The sequence below is a fragment of the Podarcis tiliguerta genome (genome assembly GCF_965153285.1).
Source record: "Podarcis tiliguerta genome assembly, chromosome: 10".
In the NCBI taxonomy this organism is placed as follows: domain Eukaryota; kingdom Metazoa; phylum Chordata; class Lepidosauria; order Squamata; family Lacertidae; genus Podarcis; species Podarcis tiliguerta.
The window spans coordinates 66,192,387-66,211,342 of record NC_139543.1 but is presented as its reverse complement, the minus strand read 5'-3'; the positions used below and the strand labels follow the sequence as shown (position 1 = coordinate 66,211,342).

At 45.3% G+C, this 18,956-nt stretch overlaps 1 protein-coding gene across 1 annotated transcript in view; it reads right to left on the bottom strand.

Annotated features, from left to right (window-relative positions):
* The window catches only part of MKLN1 (muskelin 1), a 91,074-nt gene that overhangs the window by 22,283 nt on the left and 49,835 nt on the right, over positions 1-18,956 (bottom strand). The window contains exons 10-12 of the mRNA XM_083402021.1: positions 10,574-10,786; positions 9,139-9,360; positions 7,709-7,838 (exon numbers count right to left, since the gene is read on the bottom strand). Of these exons, the coding sequence (XP_083258147.1) occupies positions 7,709-7,838; positions 9,139-9,360; positions 10,574-10,786 (565 nt within the window). The remainder of the gene's footprint in view (positions 1-7,708; positions 7,839-9,138; positions 9,361-10,573; positions 10,787-18,956) is intronic.

The window sequence follows — 18,956 nt, the reverse complement described above, 5'->3', positions numbered from 1 at the left end:
AAATCATCTTTTCAGTAAAGGATGTTTTTAACGGTTCTCAGCCTTCACACATTGGGCTTTTCCCCCCGAATCTGACCATTAGTTCCATCTAGCTTAGTATTGTCTACACTGACTGGCAGCAAGTCCCCGGGGTTTCAGATGAGGGTCTCTCCCAACCGTAGCTGGAGATGCAGGGGACTGAACCTGGGACTTTCTGAATGAATAAATGGGAGCTACAGCCAATCCGTACCACTGGGCTACGACTGCCCTGAAAAAAGGTAGTTTCATCCTGTCAGGGAACTGCCATCAGAGCTGGAGGCGGAGAGAAGGCTCCAGAGGGATGCCGGAGAGGGTCCCAGTAGGGAGAGAGGCAGCCCATCCGCTGAGGAAGGAAATCAGCATAACACCAGTGGAGAAGGGGGGCAGATGGGGGAATCGGAGAGGTGGCTCCAGGACTCCTCGCCGGAGACCAGCGAAGAGAGTACGGGTACTCCGCTGCCCACACCCTCCCTGCGCAGAAGACTTCCGCGCAGGGAGAGTAGGAGAAGACTGGGCATCAAACAGCTTTTATGCTGGAAGAGGTTCAAGAAACGCCCACTGATGGATTCTGCCAGCGACTGAGGCAGCCACAGAACTTGAGGCTGTCCAGACAGAAAGGGTTCAACCAGGTAACCTAGCCAGGAGTGGCAGCAACTTACGCACGAGCAACCCCTAGAACCATTACACATCCTTTTCTGAAAACCATCAAAAGTAGTGGCGACCATCAACACATTGTGGAAGCTAATTCTGTAACTCCAGCGTTGTGAGAAGGCTTCCTTTTGTCCATCAGGGATTTTCGGCTAACCAATTTCATTCGGTGACCCTGGGAGTTTTAGTGTTATGGAAGGGAAAAGGGGGGGGGGGAGTCTGTCCACTTCCTCTGCCCCATGCGCAGTTTTATCAAAACAAGTTTTACCAAGCCAAGCAGCCAGCAAATAGCCGGATGGCAAAAGCAAACACAGCCAGTTACACACAGCATGTTGGGTGGGAGTTAAACTTTGCCTCGAGAAACGGGTTCACAGGAGGGCTTTACGAAGTTGTTTATAGAGAGTGTGACAAAGTGGAATATGACGCATGGGCCATGTGGGCTGAGCCGTATCAAAACAGCACAATGGATGGGCATTCCTTCTTGCTTTTAAATGGACACCTCCTCTTTGCAGGACAATCAATCTCCTGCCAGAGACAGGAAAGGGGGCCTCCCACACACCGCAGCACCTCAGATTAAATGTTACTGTAAATCAGGCGTTCTTTCTCTTTTAGCAAAAGCACACTTTGAATTTTAAAAACAAAGAAGGATCACGTTATAAAAAATGTCAGAAGAGTAGCCCTAAGGAATAAAAACTATTCTGCAACAGCAGGCGGATTAAAGAGAATTATTTGCAAAGAGTAACAGCTTAGGAATCAGTCCGGAAGTGATTTCAAAATGCACCCACTGCTATGAAATCCCTGCCCCAAGTGGGCATCTGAACAGATTCTCAAAGGAAGAGTACCCCCAGTCACCTTGGAATAACAGCATGATCTATTTGTGTATCTAGCTATCTAGCTATCTATCATCTATCTATCTATCTATCTATCTATCTATCTATCATTTTTATTGAAGATTTTCTTGGTTTATTCTAGACCCAGGGCTCCAATTTAACTACCCCACATGCAGACCATAAGCAAGCCCATTTCTTGCACCAACATACTTAACAGGGAGAACATTTTAAAAAGCTACTCCCTGCATGCGTCCCTCTGCACAAGCCAATACCGAGTATCTATTTGGTATTAATGTTTTATTGAAAAGTTTTCAATTATAAAGAAATAAAGTGATATAGTGGACCCTCGGGTTACGTACATCTCTGGATAAGTAATCTTCAGGTTGCGAAAGCGGCAAACCCAGAAGTATTTTTCTGGGTTTCGCCACTCGCGCATGCGCAGAAGCGCTCTATCGCGCTGCGCATGTGCGCAGAAGCGGCACCTCTGGTTACGGATTTTTTAGGGTGCGCACGGACCCCCGGAATGAATTAAATCCATATCCAGAGGGTCCACTGTACAAAGAAGAAAAGAAAATAAAAATAAAAAGGAACAAAAATGTGTAGAGAACAAAAAAAAGTATACAAAAATGCATTATTTTATAAGTTTGATATTATTTTCCTAATACATATGTAAATATTAATAGCCTACTACATTTTGTTTAAACTCATTCAAAATATTGTCATATTTATCCAAAGCAAGTCAACGTTGTTAAGCAATCAGTTCATAAGTTGCGAGTGTTATCATACTGTCGATCCATTGATTAAAGGGGATTGTATATTTATTCTTCCAGTTTATCAATATAAGTCTCAGCTACCATTAGAGTGTGTAGAATCCATTTACGTTGTCAGGTTGTTACCTTCCAATACTGCATATCTAAAGGAAGAGCAGGGAGAGCTCACCACTACTGTGCACATGGAGGCTACATCAGGTCAAGCGCAGGTGGTGGAAACAGGGATAGCCATCGCTTCCGTTAGGGTAGACAAGCGACGGCACTTAGCACTCTCGGGAAGCTGCCTTAAGCAGAACTACCGTATTTTTCGCCCTATAGGACGCACTTTTTCTCCTCCAAAAATGAAGGGGAAATGTGTGTGCGTCCTATGGGGTGAATGCAGGCTTTCGCTGAAGCCTGGAGAGCGAGAGGGGTCAGTGCGCACCGACCCCTCTCGCTCTCCAGGCTTCAGGAGAGCCCCACCGCCAGCCCCGCAAGCTCAGGGGACAGTGGGGAGGCGCAGCACGCCATCCCGCTGTCTCCCGACATGGTTTGGAGGCTGGCGGTGGGGAGAAGCCCGCTTCTCCCCACCGCCAGCCCCGCAAGCTTGGGGGACAGTGGGGAGGCACAGCGCGCCATCCCGCTGTCTCGTGACGTGGCCTGGAGGCTGGCGGCGGGCTTCCCCCGCCCCCAGCCCCGCATGCTCCCAGAGCGGGCTTCGCGCAGCTCTCCGCAAGCTGTGGGAGCCCAGTGCGACTTCACGCCGTGGTCCCACGGCTTGCGGAGAGCTGCCTGTTCTGGGGGCTGGGGTCGGGGGAAGCTCGGGCTTCCCCCGCCCCCGCCCCGTGCCTGGGGTGGGGAAATATTTTTTTTTTCCATTATCCCCCCCCCAAAAAAAAAATCTAGGTGCGTCCTATGGGCCGGTGCGTCCTATAGGACGAAAAATACGGTAAGTTGCCAAAACCTTGGCTGATAGCATGATAGAAGAGGCCACGTTCACAGCAATGTCACATCAACGAACTCCAACGGGTCACCCTGCAGGAGTTTGATGGGCAGCCCGGTGTACCAGAACAGAAAGTACTTCACAGCAATTAAGCTGGCCGGGCTGCAAGCTGGTGCAGCAGAGAACGAAGACGTGAGCCAAGATCTGCTGTCTTTCAGGGATTTAGTCAACTTTACTGACCCTACTCTTAAAAAAAAAGTATGTGCAACTAATTCAACTGAGAGGCTACGATTGTGTACCCCACCAGTTCACACACACCTGCGTTTGTGAGTTTTAATGGGGATTCTTTTGCAACAGCAAAACAGTAAGGCATGTATGCCTTGCACCAACTGTTGTTAAACAGTCCTATTCGGGAATACTCTAGCCAGGGTCTCTGTCAAGACGTAGGGGCCGCTGCACTAACAAAGGACACTGAAACAGAAGCATCACTGCTGCATGAAGTTAAAGCTCTGCGTCATTAAACCAGAGAGAAACAGCAATCGTTTTACAAACTGGGCCTGGGTCCATTATAGCCCATTGTCTGCCTTGTCAGATAAGCCTATTGGGCTATTAAACAAGTTTTGTGGGTCACTAGGTCACAAGCTCTTCCACAAAGGTGTTACAGCAAGGTATACCAGACAGAAGCTCTTGGCAGCTGCTGTTCAGCTGCTCAGGGGCCTGGATCTGGACATTGTCTCATGGTTTGTCATTAGGGTGACCCTGTTGTCATAGGCTGGCCCAATGTCCTGCAGCCTTAAGTGATCAATTAGATCTTTTGATGTAAAACTTTTTTTTAAAAAAATGAACTGAGCAACCAATTAGGTTTCAAATGTTTTGTTTTTCAACTTAAATAATTACCCAAAGGTAAAATGCCTCTTCTCCTAAGGCATTTACCTTCAACTGGTGGATCAGGGCTCACTTACTGGGTCACATCCTGACGTATCATAGGTCAGAATAGCAGCACAAATCCCATACAAATATATGGTAAAAAAAATTAAGAAGTAGGTCAATAATAATAATAATAATTTATTATTTATACCCCACCCATCTGGCTGGGTTTCCCCAGCCACTCTGCATGCATGGGCTAAAGGTATGTCCTCAGTTTGGAAACTACTTTCCTAAGGTTTCTTTTACAATATATATGTTAGGGGTAATGTGAGTGGTTCATGTGCATATCAAAGAACATAGAAAGCATGCTTTTTCTTAAAGACCGTTTTACTCTAGACTCAAACGTATGCAGATTTAATCCATTAATTCAAACCTCATCTGATTAATCCATTAAGATTTCTTTAATTGGATTACTGGCAGCTATTGAAATTTCAAGGCGCCATCTTTATAAGAAAATAAAGGGGTCCCCCAGGCACAAAAGTACAGAATATAGTGTGCAGAACTCTCCTCTCGCTTTTTCCTTCTTCTCAATTTGCATGGCATGACTATGCAAAACTTGGCCTCTTAACTCAAGCTATCCGCGCTATCATGCATTCCGCCAAAGCTGGAGAGAACCAAAAATGCTCTCAAGTCCAGCTTTTATACATGAAACAGCACTGCCAGAAAGGAGAGAGGCGCAACATAAAAATGGCACCTACTTCCTGAACAAGTCTGGGTCACAGCTGCTTCCCTCATTAAGATGCTGTCGAGCCAGCTATTTTTCTGGCTTACCCGTTAAGATTACTAGGTATGTTCCCACCCACAGTCTTATTGCTGGCAACCAAAGGGGAAAAGGTAGGGGGATGAACGTTCAGCACTGTGCAGTAAGTGCTGAGCGCACGGACTTAAATCTAGAGCCTCCCTATTCTTCAATCAGTAGGCAAGAGCTTAAATAACTGGGTTTGGGGCAGGTGCCCACAATATTCGTACAGCCAATTTGCAGGGCCTCCCCACACCCGACAATAATTATGATTCTCTGTAAGGCATTGAACTCCTCGTACATTTAACAACAGAAAGTTGCTTGATAATGCTGGCTGCATGGTAATATTCTAGGTTCCAGTCCCAACTATGAACCAAAACAAAGCATGTTGTTCTTGAAAAGGAGCCACAGTTGTGAAATGGCAGCTTTATTTTTATTTATAAAGCTGTTAAGGTGTTGTGAAACCAAAAAGCCTTATCCATGGAAATTAAAAACTCAGAACACTGGGGCAGGTTACAGCAACAGATAAAACGAACAGTAAGGAAACAAAAGAAAACAAGTCTGGATGCCAAAGGAGCCAGTCTGGAATTTTGATGTGCCAGACATGCTTTTGTATCTTCTTTATGGGCAGATGCCCTAACCAGATGATGTCCCTCTGCAACCCTTGGGAAATTCGAGGTACTTGGTTGCAATCTTTCAAAAACTGAGAAATCTGTGAATGTTTACACAGCGAGCATTGCTGAGACAGGCATACATACATGTGTGGGGAAGTGCCTGCAAGTGCGCATGCGCTCAGACAACAATTATGAGTTATAATTAGGATTGCTGGTTCATGTAGGAGTGTCAATCTAGGGGAGAGGATGGGAAGAGGGACCTCTGCTTGTGTTCAAAATCACTGAAAACCGAGCCCCTCTAACGAAAGCAACTTGTCGTCAGCATTTGCAGTTTGGACTATAATGGGCTTTTGTTCTTCCTCGTTGGGAGGCTAATTCTAACATTTCCCTTCACAAACAAGGGAAATGTTCAGAGCTGTTTATTTACTTTCTTAGACACACGAGGACGGTAAAACTGGCATTCTATTCATTCATGATTTCTAAATGAGTCACTCGATAACAAAGTCTGCTATTCAAAGTAAACAGGACAGTTTTTCTTTTTAAAAAAATGGCAGAGGCTAATTATGTTGTTCTCCTTTGTCTAACTGGAACATGCAATTAATGTATCTGGCCAGGAGAACATGGCTGAACGTGCTTAGCCATAAGACGGGGTCTGTTGTCAACGGAAAGTGAACTCATCACAGGTGTTTGCTAAAAACAAGAAGCCACATGCTGTCGTACCAAAAGGAGGTGTGATTTCAAGAGAGGGGGCCAGGGCACTCACTCCTGGTGGTGCGGTAGGGAAGGCAGGCTTCAAGGGTTAAGCCGGCCACCTGACATCACCCAACCTAACTCACACTTTTCTTTTGGGAATCTGACAGCCCTCTGCACCTTATTTCAGCAACAATCATCACTATGATCCAGTGAGAGACCATTCATGCATCTGCCACCTAAAGACCAGCACAACTCTTTGTAATCTAAGTGGGGCTCAGGAACGCCAGCAGTGTTGTTTGCAGCCCTGCTCATTTATATACATAATTCTCCGCATGGTAAAGCTCGTTATCAAAATACAACTTTGGAATAATTCTCATTTCACCCCCTCTTTCCCTCTCTCTGGATCAACAACTGTGCCATTTACAATGATGAAAACTGTTACTTTTCTAGGAACGGAGGCTGGACTACTTGTTCTCGTTCTGCCCCGGACACTGAGGTTCAGCTCCGAGGGCCTTCTGGCGGTTCCCTCGCTGCAAGAAGCCAAGTTACAGGGAACCAGGCAGAGGGCCTTCGTGGTAGTGGCGCCCGCCCTGTGGAACGCCCTCCCATCAGATGTCAAAGAGATAAACAACTACCAAACTTTTAGAAGACATCTGAAGGCAGCCCTGTTTAGGGAAGCTTTTGATGAGCCTGGATAGCTCAGTTGGTTAGACCATGGTGCTGATAACGCCAAGGTTGCAGGTTCAATCCCTGTATGGACCAGCTGCATATTCCTGCATTGCAGGGGGTTGGACTAGATGATCCTCAGGGTCCCTTCCAACTCTACAGTTCTATGATTCTATGATTCTATGATTCTATAATGTTTAATAGACTATTGTATTTTAGTGTTCTGTTGGAAGCCGCCCAGAGTGGCTGGGGAAACCCAGCCAGATGGGCGGGGTACAAATAATAAATTATTATTATTATTATTATTATTATTATTATTATTATTATTATTATTATTATAATATTATTATTATTATTATTATTATCTTCAATTGCACAAAAGCAATTAATATGTGCAGTTTTGAAAATGCAAAAAGCTGCCATGGCGTGAGGAAGAGGCGGGGGCTCAGATGGATCAGGGATGTGGAACGCATGGGGGTGGGGGTTAATCCTTTCCTCATTCTGCAGCTCTGACAAAAATCCGCCCCAAACCAAAGCTATCCTCAGCAGAGAAGTTTCCATCGGCTCCACACACCACAGTCCTGATCCTACAAAGGGACATCCTACATAAGGTATTTAACATGTCATTTACTTTTGTGTGATGAACCCATCGCGTGATCTGACCCCACAAGGATCTTAGACAGCAACATGAGGTGCTATCGAATGGGGGAGGGCTGGCAATTCTGTGTTGCAACCCTGAGAGTCTCGCCAAATTGCCTCTGAAACAATGCTAGGTGTCTCTGGCTGTGCAAACGAGCTGTTGAAGTACCGCATCATATGGAGGCCAGCTTCCTACCATTAGCACAGACAGGAATTCAAAAATACGCAGCAAAGCCACTCACCCATCCCTGAATCTTTCTTGGTTCCATCCGAGATGATATCCACGTGATCGCTGTCTACATCGTAACTGAAGAAATCGTTCAGGTATGTTTTCGACCTCTGGCCACCAAACACGTACAGGCAACGATTTTTCTGAAGGAAAGAAAAGGTGGCTTTTGAGTGACCAGGAGGAAACTTGTGAGCACATGGCTTGCAGTTCAGATGCCAATGCAGCACACCTCAGCTGCTCTCAAGCCAAACCTCTCTGGAATCTTAGTGGGAACCACTCAAAAATGGACCCCGTGGTTAAGCTATTTTTGCCCTTTAACTGTATAACTGATTACTTCGTTGATTAAATTTAGGAATTTATTACAAAGAATTACACTTTAATAATATATACAATATATGATAACAATAGACTAACATAATTTAGGCAGAGGGAGAGAAATATGAGAACTTTAAATGTCACTATTACAATCTGCTGTTCACAGCATCCTGCCAGATGATCAGCTGCTAAAACAGCAAACTGGTCCAATTTTAAAGTTAGGTATTTATGCTAACTTGTAAGGTTACGGCCAACCTACTATTCTGGCCGAACGTTAAGAAGGGCTCAGCAGATGCTTTCTGGGAGCTTAGAAAAGGGAGCAAAACACTACAGAACGGACCTCAAAAGGATTACGCGGGCAAAAGTGTGTGTAACAGGGATTGCTACACTACCTTGATGTTAACTCAAAGATTCCATAGATTAAATTAAAATCCTAACATTATCCCCAGCTGCTCAATGTATTTTTTAGTTAAGAGAAAAGTGAGATACAGTGGTGCCCCGCAAGACGAATGCCTCGCAAGACGGAAAACCATTAGACGAAAGGGTTTTCCGTTTTGGAGGTGCTTCGCAGGACGAATTTCTCTATGGGCTTGCTTCGCAAGACGAAAATGTCTTGCGATTCCTGGGGGAGGGGGTTCCGCTCCCCACCCCCTTTTTCTAAGGCACTAAGCTGCTAATAGCCTTTTAGCAGCTAATCCGCTAATCCCTTAAGCCTTTAATAGCCGCTAATAGCCGCTAAACCGCTAATAGCACTAATCCGATAATCCGCTTATGGGCTTGCTTTGCAAGACGAAAAAACCGCTAGACGAAGAGACTCACGGGACGGATTCTTTTCGTCTTGCGAGGCACCACTGTACCTTTCAACAAGCAAAAGCTGGCACTTATTCAGAAATAAAAGCATTCTTTCAAACTTTCTCTCATTTCCTATTACAATAGCATACCAGATCCACAGCAATTTGGAAATAAGGAAGCCAACATTCCCTTAGTTCACAATACTGGAGATTAAAAATTGGCCCTCTGTTGGTTAATCAACTGTGAGCCCTGCCTTTGCACTCGTTTTCAAGTGCTGCAATGCAACTGAGGCTAAGGGGTGGTGGAATAGTGCCTGGGCTTAGTGCTAGTTCTTACTGAATGGAACAACATGCAGTGCCCTATTCTGGACTGGATGTCTTCAGGACCAGCATTACAGGAATCCTCTCGCAAGAGTTTCCACGTCCGGCACCGGCAGTCGAAGGCGAAGAGGCCACTGAATTGTGGCTCGCTGGCTCGGCTGTCGTCCACGCTCCCGTTGCATGTCAAAATCCTTCCTCCAAAGGTGTAGATCATGTGCTTCTCTGAATCCATGCACATCTGCAAGGAGAGGAAGCGTGCTTCAAAACCGCTTAATGGTGCGCTTTTCTATAACAAATGCAATGTCGAAACCAATGTTTAGAAATATCAAGTAGTGCTCGTTGGGGCCGCTGACTTGGTGCTCTGAAGTTGGCCCAGGAATAACTGGATTCTGAAGGCCCTCTTTTCTTCAAAAAGCCACAACTGGGCAGACGGAGTAGCACAGTGAACAGAGAAGAGAGCCTTTAAGAATCAGAATACAGTGGTACCTCGGGTTGCAGATGCTTCAGGTTACATATGCTTCAGGTTACAGACTCCGCTAACCCAGAAATAGTACCTCGAGTTAAGAACTTTGCTTCAGGATGAGAACAGAAATCATGCGGCAGCAGCGGGAGGCCCATCAGCTAAAGTGGTGCTTCAGGTTAGGAACAGTTTCAGGTTAAGAACGGACCTCCGGAACAAATTAAGTACTTAACCCGAGGTACCACTGTACTGAAGACACCAAATCTCCATTCAAACTTCTAACGGGGCTAATTAAGTAAAACAGCCTTACTGAACAGTAGCTGCAGCCTCCGTTCCATTCAGCCCCCAGTCCCAATAACCTACCGTATTTTTCGCTCTATAGGACGCACTTTTTCCCCTTCAAAAATGAAGGGGAAATGTGTGTGCGTCCTATGGAGCGAAGACGCCATAGCCCCGCGACCCTCTCCTGGCTGGAGAGGTGACACGCGGCTATGGCAGGAGCCTCTCCGCTGCGCCTATCCGCTGCTCCCTGACCTGCTCTTTGGGGCTGGTGGTGGGCTTCCCCCTGCCAGCCCCAAAGAGCAGGTCGAAAGGAACCTGAAGCCTGGAGAGCGAGAGGGGTCAGTGCACACCGAGCCCTCTTGCTCTCCGGGCTTCCAAGGTAGCCGCCTGAACGCACCTTAAACGGCACCTTGTTTTAGAGCGGGAAAACAAGAAGGGGAAAGTTCTTCCCCTCTCTGCACAGCGCCTCCTGCCGCTTCGCTGATGGGGCGCTGGGCAGAGGGGGAGAATTTTTTTTTTCTTGTTCTCCCCCCTCTAAAACAAAGTGCGTCCTATTGTCCGGTGCGTCCTATGGCGCGAAAAATACGGTACTTCAACAAACCCCTAACTGAAATTACATTTCCTTCCCATCCTCTGTGTTGGTTTCCTGACTGTAAACCCCTTGGGGCAGGGACCTCCCCCCACTTCATGGTTTGTAACACCTGCAGACCTGATGGTCAAACACGAGCTTGGGGCCTCCGTCCGCAGCGGTGTCCTCGCTGAGCAACATCCACGTGTTTGTGTCGATGTCGTAGCGATAGAAGTCGCTTTTCAGAGACTTGCTGTTCCTCACGGAGGAATCCAGGTAACGGCCCAGCGTGTAGATCTGCCTCCGCTGGATGTCGATGCACATCTTGTGGCAGGACCTGGCGCTGGGGCCATTCTTCGGAGCAGAGAGGAAACAGAAAGCTAGTCACATCTCACAGCCAACATGGCCTAGGGGTGTTAGAAACTCACGTATATAAGCTACAGTGGTGCCCCGCAAGACGAATGCCTCGCAAGACGGAAAACCCACTAGACGAAAGGGTTTTCTGTTTTTCGATGCGCTTTGCAGGACGAATTTCCCTATGGGCTTGCTTCGCAAGACGAAAATGTCTTGCGATTCTTGAGATTTTTTTCCGCTCCCCAACCCCTTTTTCTAAGCCGCTAAACCGCTAATAGCCTTTTAGCAGCTAATCCGCTAATCCTTTAAGCCTTTAATAGCCGCTAATAGCCGCTAAACCGCTAATAGCACTAATCCGCTAATCCGCTAATAGGGTTGCTTCGCAAGACGAAAAAACCGCTAGACGAAGAGACTCGCGGAACGAATTAATTTCGTCTTGCGAGGCACCACTGTACTTGGCAAATGGCACCTTAAACCTGGGTTACGGTTGCCACAATGGAATGCCTAGGGGCCTTTCTAGCAGTGAGATTTGCTGCTGCTGCTGCTAATTTCATTTCTATACCACTTTCAGTGTTCGAAACTCCCATTGTTCTAGGTGCATTTTGCCACAGGGAATTTCATTAGCGGGAGCGGTTTCTGAGAAGTTTCTCGCTCCTAGCTTTCAAATCTCAGTTTCTAACACTGACCGCTTTATATTTTAGAGGGGGTGGGGAAATCTCAAGGCAATTAAAACATCAAATCCAGAATAAAACTAATTCAAGCTTCAAGGGAAATATTTCAGATCCTTCTCTAAGTGTCATTTTGCTTTCCCCATATTTGTTTTACCTACTTAATTTCTAAAACTGGGTTAGACTGGACTAGGCTAGACTCAGTTTTCTCAGTCTGACTAACATTACAGGGTTCCTGGAGCTGTGGAAACAAGGAGAACTCTGAAGGAAGTGTGACGTAAAATAAAAATAAGAATTATCACGTATTAGCACCCAGTGGCAATTTTGGGGGTGAACGTGCTCCATTGCACATCTCCAGAATGCCGCCATTTCTTCCCCAAGGAAAATGTTCATGCTTTTATGCTCACCTGTATTCCACCATTTTATTTAGAGTGAAGAAAATAATTCCCCCGAGTTGCTCTTTGTTATACCAAGCAAGAGTGGATACCAGTAAGTCAAGCTATGCAGGGAATTTAAGAGCTGCGGCATTCAGCCAAAACTTACAGGAATAAAACTGCTTTTGGGACAGTGGCCTTTGACAAGACGTAAGCTCCTGAGTGACTAAAACCTGATATGGAACATGGGAAGGTTCACTAGGAGTGGGAAGACAAATCCGTAAGATGGCATTCCCCTTACACACACTTGCCCTCAGTATCCATACCAAATTTTACAAGAAGCATGCCGACCTTTGTAGCTCACAGTTAAATTTTAAAAGCCTATTTCAACCCAAGCAGCTCTAACACACCTTTTGTCCAAGTAGCTTACAGCAGTGTGCATGGTACTTAAAAAAAAAAGAAAGAAAGAAAACCACAACAACAACCCTGAGATGTGAGCTAGGTCGAAAGAAAATGTGGTCACCCAAAGAGCAATATGGCGAAGTTGGGGTTTGAGCCTGGTCAGAAAATCCAACCTGCTTTCCCACCACCCTGAAAACAACTGGCCATTTTATCGACCGTTGTAAGAGGGAAGAGTCTGAATTTTGCAGGGTATACTGAATTTTGCAGGGTATACGGCTGAATGGGACACGGGTGGCGCTGTGGGTTAAAGCCTCAGTGCCTAGGGCTTGCCGATCGAAAGGTCGGCGGTTCGAATCCCCGCGGCGGGGTGCACTCCCGCTGTTCGGTCCCAGCGCCTGCCAACCTAGCAGTTCGAAAGCACCCCTGGGTGCAAGTAGATAAATAGGGACCGCTTACTAGCGGGAAGGTAAACGGCGTTTCCGTGTGCAGCTCTGGCTCGCCAGAGCAGTGATGTCACGCTGGCCACGTGACCCGGAAGTGTCTTCGGACAGCGCTGGCCCTTGGCCTCTTTGAGTGAGATGGGCGCACAACCCTAGAGTCTGGCAAGACTGGCCCATACGGGCAGGGGTACCTTTACCTTTACGGCTGCATGAAGCTTCCTTACACAGGGCCAGCTTACTGGTTCATCCAGCCCAGGGTTTCCCAAAGTTGGGTCTCCAGCTGTTTTTGGACTACAACTCCCATCATCCCTAGCTAGCGGGACCAGTGGTCAGGGATGAAGAAACTGTAGTCCCAAAACAGCTGGAAAACCCTGCTGTAGAGCAAAATGAACTGATTCAAGCCATCATCCACATGTGTGCCCCTCAAACATCTGGATTGCTGTAATATTGCCTCTTAATTATCTCTTCTCCAGGCTAAACAGTCTCAACTCCTTCAACCTTTTGCTCACAGGAAATCTGCCTCCACGGCCCTCTTCATTTCTGTTGCCCTTCTCCGGTTTTTCAATATCCTCTTTACAGCTATGAAAACCTTTAAAATCCAACAAGCATGGCAACTTAACAAAAGTAATCTAGTAAACTCAGCAGCCCAACTTCTCTATGGCCCTTCTCACAACCAAGCTATAAGGTGATCAACCAGGGTCTGGACTGTACCAACTCACACAGCAGGGAGGCACGCACTTGTATGAATGCTCCTCTTATATAACAACATTCACTCTGAACGTCCAGTTTTCAATGTGAAGTGATGACCCAACTGCTGGTCTTTTCACACCTAGCCTGGGAAGATGGGACCCTGACTGACTCCAGCTACAAAAGCTGACTCTTGGGCTGGGGTGTAGCTTATGGGTTTTTCTTGCTGTTGTTGATATTAATTTTTTGTATCTTTACTTTTAGATCTTATGATTGATGTTGAACTTGTTCAATATTCTTCACTTTTTGATGTGTTTTATTTATTGGTTATGACTGCTTTTGTTGTAAAAGCATAGAATTGTAGAGTTGGAAGGGATTACATAAAATGATGGTGATGATGAATTAAAATCTGGATGTGCCAAGCCTCCTATATGCAATGATGTGTTTCTTTTTCAATGCATTTGATAACGCAAGCCTCCATGGACAGTCTTTTATGAGTACAGTCCACACATTGGTTTATCACCTTGCACGTTACTTTGGGTGACACGAGTCCCAATGCAAGCACAGCGTGTGGAATTTTAACGCTTTCACTCATCTTCTAAAACCCTCATCAGAACGAGTCTGGAAAACCTCCCCCAGAAAGGAAATTCTACAAGAAACAGCCAAGCCTTTGCTCCAAGGCAGCCAAGTTAACGCAATGCATAGCTACTTATGAAGTGTTAGGATTGCCTTTCCACAAAAGCCCAGAGGAGAAGCCAATTCCAACGCAACTTTTCCCCTTCCATGGAAGTGCACTGGGTTGATGGAAGAACGTAACATAGAAGACCCTGCTGACCTTTCCTTGCAAAATCCAATTGATTCTTCATTCCTTCCTGGGAATCACTCCAAAGCCTTCCCATGGGAATGTTTTGGCAGGCCTAGCCCCAGAAACATCTATTCATAACTACAGCAATATACTTCTTTTAGGCTTGAGGCTGAAAGAATGAGTGAGCTAAAATCTTAGTCAGAACCTTTTTAAAAAGAAAAAGAAAGCAGCTTTGAAATTTCATATAGCATGAGCTAAAAGAGAACAAGCAACTAAGGACAGTATTCTAGACAATGTCAACCTGACTGAGAATAGCAATATGGACTGTTTCTAGTTAATTCCCTGATTTGAAACCAAAATCCCCAAATGCAAGAGCGAGTGGACGTACCACGTTTTCAAGAGTCACGTATCCTGGGCCCAAGCACAATATTTTGGTCCAGGCTGTTCTATGAACAAGTCCCTGCCAATGCAAACAAGTGGGTTTTGCTGTGACCAAAGGTCCTTTCTCCAGTTATAATTCAAAACACGGAAGAACAAGATCAAAAGCAAGTAAGTTCCTAGCATGGCAAAATGCCTTGTTTACCTTCGCCTATTTAAGAAGAAAGTAAATGTAGTAAATGGTGTGGTGTGTGTTTATGATAGACTTAAGCCCTGCTTCTAGAAGGGAAAGCTTGAATTCATGTCCCTGCGGACTTCACAACACATCACCCTCCAAACCACTTGCACGAATAAGAAAGGAACTGAACTTTGGGAGGCAGATTATGGCCGTCTCGATTTTGGAATCAAGCTTTCAAACGAAATGTTTGGTCTTAAGGAGCTTTGCCTGCGAAGGAGCTGAGGAGGAAAGGCTCTTAAGAACGCTGATCTCGTAACATGCTGCAGGATGCTACATGCCCGGGCTGCTGAGAGATCTTGGTAGCGCTTTTCACAAGAAAGGAACAGGAAGTCTGGAACAGAGACTGCATTCGACTGCAAATACTTTGGCTCCGCTCAGAATACTTGAGAACTGCCGGATACAAAGGAGTGAAGGGGAAATGGAGAAAATGGGAGTGACCATAACAAGGCATTTCTCTATCTCCAGTGCTATTCGGGACTCTCCCCACCCCCCTCTGAAGATGTAGGACAGAGAGCTAGTATACTAGGAAAGTCCCCAACTCAAATTAACTTCAGTCCCTAGGAAGCTCACAGGCGAGGCTTGTTCTCCAGATGCCAACTACGTTTTAGTGCTACATCCAAACCTAGCATTTTTCAACACCATTTAAAGTCTGTGACGACACTCTGCAAATCATTTTGCTGTCCGATATTCATATGAGTTCTTCGTGGCAGTTTCTATTTTGAAACGAAATAGTATTAAAGCAAAGCAGTGCCAATTTAGACAGGGGTCCGTTTAAGTGCAGCGTTGAAAACAATGGACTGTTTATGGTGAACTGGATAGATGATTTCATCCGATTCGGGAGGATTCTTCTCAGGTCCACAAGAGCGGCACCTGGGAACATTGTGGTGTAAAATAAGCGCAGCCAAATGTTTGCTCTGCTGTGTGGAGACATGCCTGGGAGCTGCTGCCAATTCAAAATAAAAGAACAGGCGGCAAAAAAACAGGCAGTTGTCAAATGGTAGAATGCATGCTTTCTTCATAGGGGGCAAGTATATTGTGTTATGCTGGTCTTATTTACAGATAACAATTCTGTCCGGAACAAGCTTAAAAGGTGCAGCAGAACACAGCCCAGTTCATGTGCAGCAGACATCTCTGAAATCTCAGAATTCGATTCTTTGGAGAATGATTGCTGTTCTTTATTCATATCCCATCCTCATTTTAGAATGTAGCTCTCACAGAAAGAAAACATAGAGTGAACACAAGCATAGTGCAAAATTGGATTTTAAAGAATTTAAATTACCCCTTGGGACCAATCTAATGTTAGGCATAGTCAGAGCAGAGACCCACTTACATCAATGGACTTGACAATGGGTCTTCTCTGATGTATTTGGATCTCATCCATAATCTTTAAAAATAAGTAGTTTCAGACAGACTATCACAATGTTACTGTACGATATTGTCTCATTTGTATTTATTTAATGTTATTGCACTTTATACAGTATTCTTAATTCTTCAGCAAAATCAAAAAGGCCACTGGTTAGCTACACCTGCTATATGGGTAGCAACCAAATCATAGACAGAGAAATTAAAGTATACCTTGCTGACAAAGGTCCGTATAGTGAAAGCTATGGTTTTCCCATTAGCGATGTATGGAAGTGAGAGCTGGACCATAAAGGCGGCTGATCGCCGAAGAATTGATGCTTTTGAATTATGGTGCTGGAGGAGACTCTTGAGAGTCCCATGGACTGCAAGAAGATCAAACCTATCCATTCTGAAGGAAATCAGCCCTGAGTGCTCACTGGAAGGACAGATCCTAAAGCTGAGGCGCCAATACTTTGGCCACCTCATGAGAAAAGAAGACTCCCTGGAAAAGACCTTGATGTTGGGAAAGATGGAGGGCACAAAGAGAAGGGGACGACAGAGGACGAGATGGTTGGGCAGTGTTCTCAAAGCTACCAGCATGAGTTTGACCAAACTGCGGGAGGCAGTGGAAGACAGGAGTGCCTGGCATGCTCAGGTCCAAGGGGTCACGAAGAGTCGGACACGACTAAACAATAGCAAAATAAGAAATAACCCCCACACCTCCCTCTTTTAATTAAAATTTAAGCCCTAACCATGAACTGGTTCTGAAAGTTTTTATTTACTGCTTCCGTTTTGTTCTGTGTTCCAGAAGTATTCGACTCCGCTGAAAATATTTATTTCCATTCCTTCTGAAGCAAGACTATCTTCGAGATCAGCATCTTTAAAGTCCGCCCCCTTTAGCTCCTTTGGCAGACCAAGTAGTCAGAAGACCCAAGAAACAAGTCTGTGCTGTGTTTCCTTCCCCCCGCCCCCATATAGAATTCTGACATGCAATCAAAATGCAGTGATAAAAAAAGGCTGTTACCACTGATGGCAAGCAACAAATGTATAGTAAAGTCCAACTATTTGCACAGATAGTTGTTTATTAGCTCGTAAGTCATTTCCACCTCCTCTGATTATTCCGTGGGGGACCCAACCCACAAAATATTAATGGCACAGCGACTCCTACTAAAACAGGACAAGAGATAAAACCCAATACAGAAAACAGTTAAACTAATTTGTATATTGTGCTGCTTCTATTAAACGCTAATGAACAACTTATGATTTATTTATTTTTTAAATGCTTTTTATTGGTGTTTACTTTAATACAAACAAAATCATAGAATCATAGAGCTGGAAGAGACCACAAGGGCCATCGAGTCCAACCCCCTGCCAAGCAGGAAACACCATCAGAGCACTCCTGACATATGGTTGTCAAGCCTCTGCTTAAAGACCTCCAAAGAAGGAGACTCCACCACACTGGGACCAGACAACTCAAAACCAAAGCAGGGGCATTGCTTCATGCTCCAAGTGCTCAGCACAGTTTGTCCTAGGGCTGTTTTGAGGCTTTATGCCTATCAATGCAAAACGGAAGTCCTTCCACCATTTCTCAGACAGACCACCAACATGGCATGAAAAATTGCATGACAGCCAAAAGGAGCAAATCGTTCTAGGAACATCACCATGAATTGCAGCTCAGGAATAACCACAAAAGATGTGTCCCATAGTTCCAAGAGACGACAAGCGTAACTTGATTGACTGATTGCCCAACTGCCTAAACTGATGCTGCCGCCAAGAAATCTGAAATATTTTTCAGGCTTTCGGCTGGCGTTGTCTCATTTTTAGAATTAAACTCAGGGTGGTGATTTTATTCCCTGCACCTATTTGAAGAGTCCAAGCTGCTGTGCTGCATTAAATTTCCTGGGTGACATTCAACATCAAGTTATGTGGGTAAGTCACCCTAGTTGCTACGGAAAGGGAGGGAAGAATGAAACAGTTGCTGACTTTTTGGCACTGCATTTAATATAATATGTAAACCTGGCCCAAGTCCCTTTATAAAAATCACACATGATTACAATGCTGCCATTTCAGTCTGTAATCTTATTTTTGACTAGTAAACCCACCTCCTCCTCTTGGAAAGCTTACATAATAACTGCATGGGTGTAGAAGCTTTACTTTCATACATTTGGCTATATCAGCCTTCTTCAAACTTGGGTTCCCAGGTATTGTTGGACTACAACTCCCATCATCCGTGACCACTGTCTCATCTGGCTGGAGATGGTGAGTGGTTGGAATCCAACAATATCTGGACTCAAGGTTAAAAAACTGCAGACTATACTGTGACCTCTTTACGCTGGATCACCTTCTTACACAATGTCTGGATTCCAGCTAGCTTTAGGACTAGCAAGCTCCTTTGGAGACTGATCCACTGCGAAGTCTAGGCCACCAGAGGCTTCTATTGCATGAGAGACATTACCAGGAGGATACGATGACATCAACCTTTGCCGTGTCCTTGCAAAAACAAACATTTGCTTCTGGATCATAAGCCGTCACCAGACAACAATTTTTATCCTCCTCCAACATTCCAGCAGCCATGCTCTCACTTTTCTGTCCTCAGGGCAGGATAATCGCAGAACCAAAGACCCAAATGTTCAAACAAGACCTTAGGGACACCAAACAGCTGCAATGAGGAAAGATTAAGCTCATCTCAAGATGGTTGGGAGAAAAGGGTTCTAAGCCAAGGCTTCTTCCAAGTGTTGTTTTCTGGGGTGAGCATTCAAAACTTAAGTACTTCTTCAATGGTGTTTTGAAGTGGCGCAATCCCAAGAGGGTGGTACCACACCCCTCGGCCCACTTCA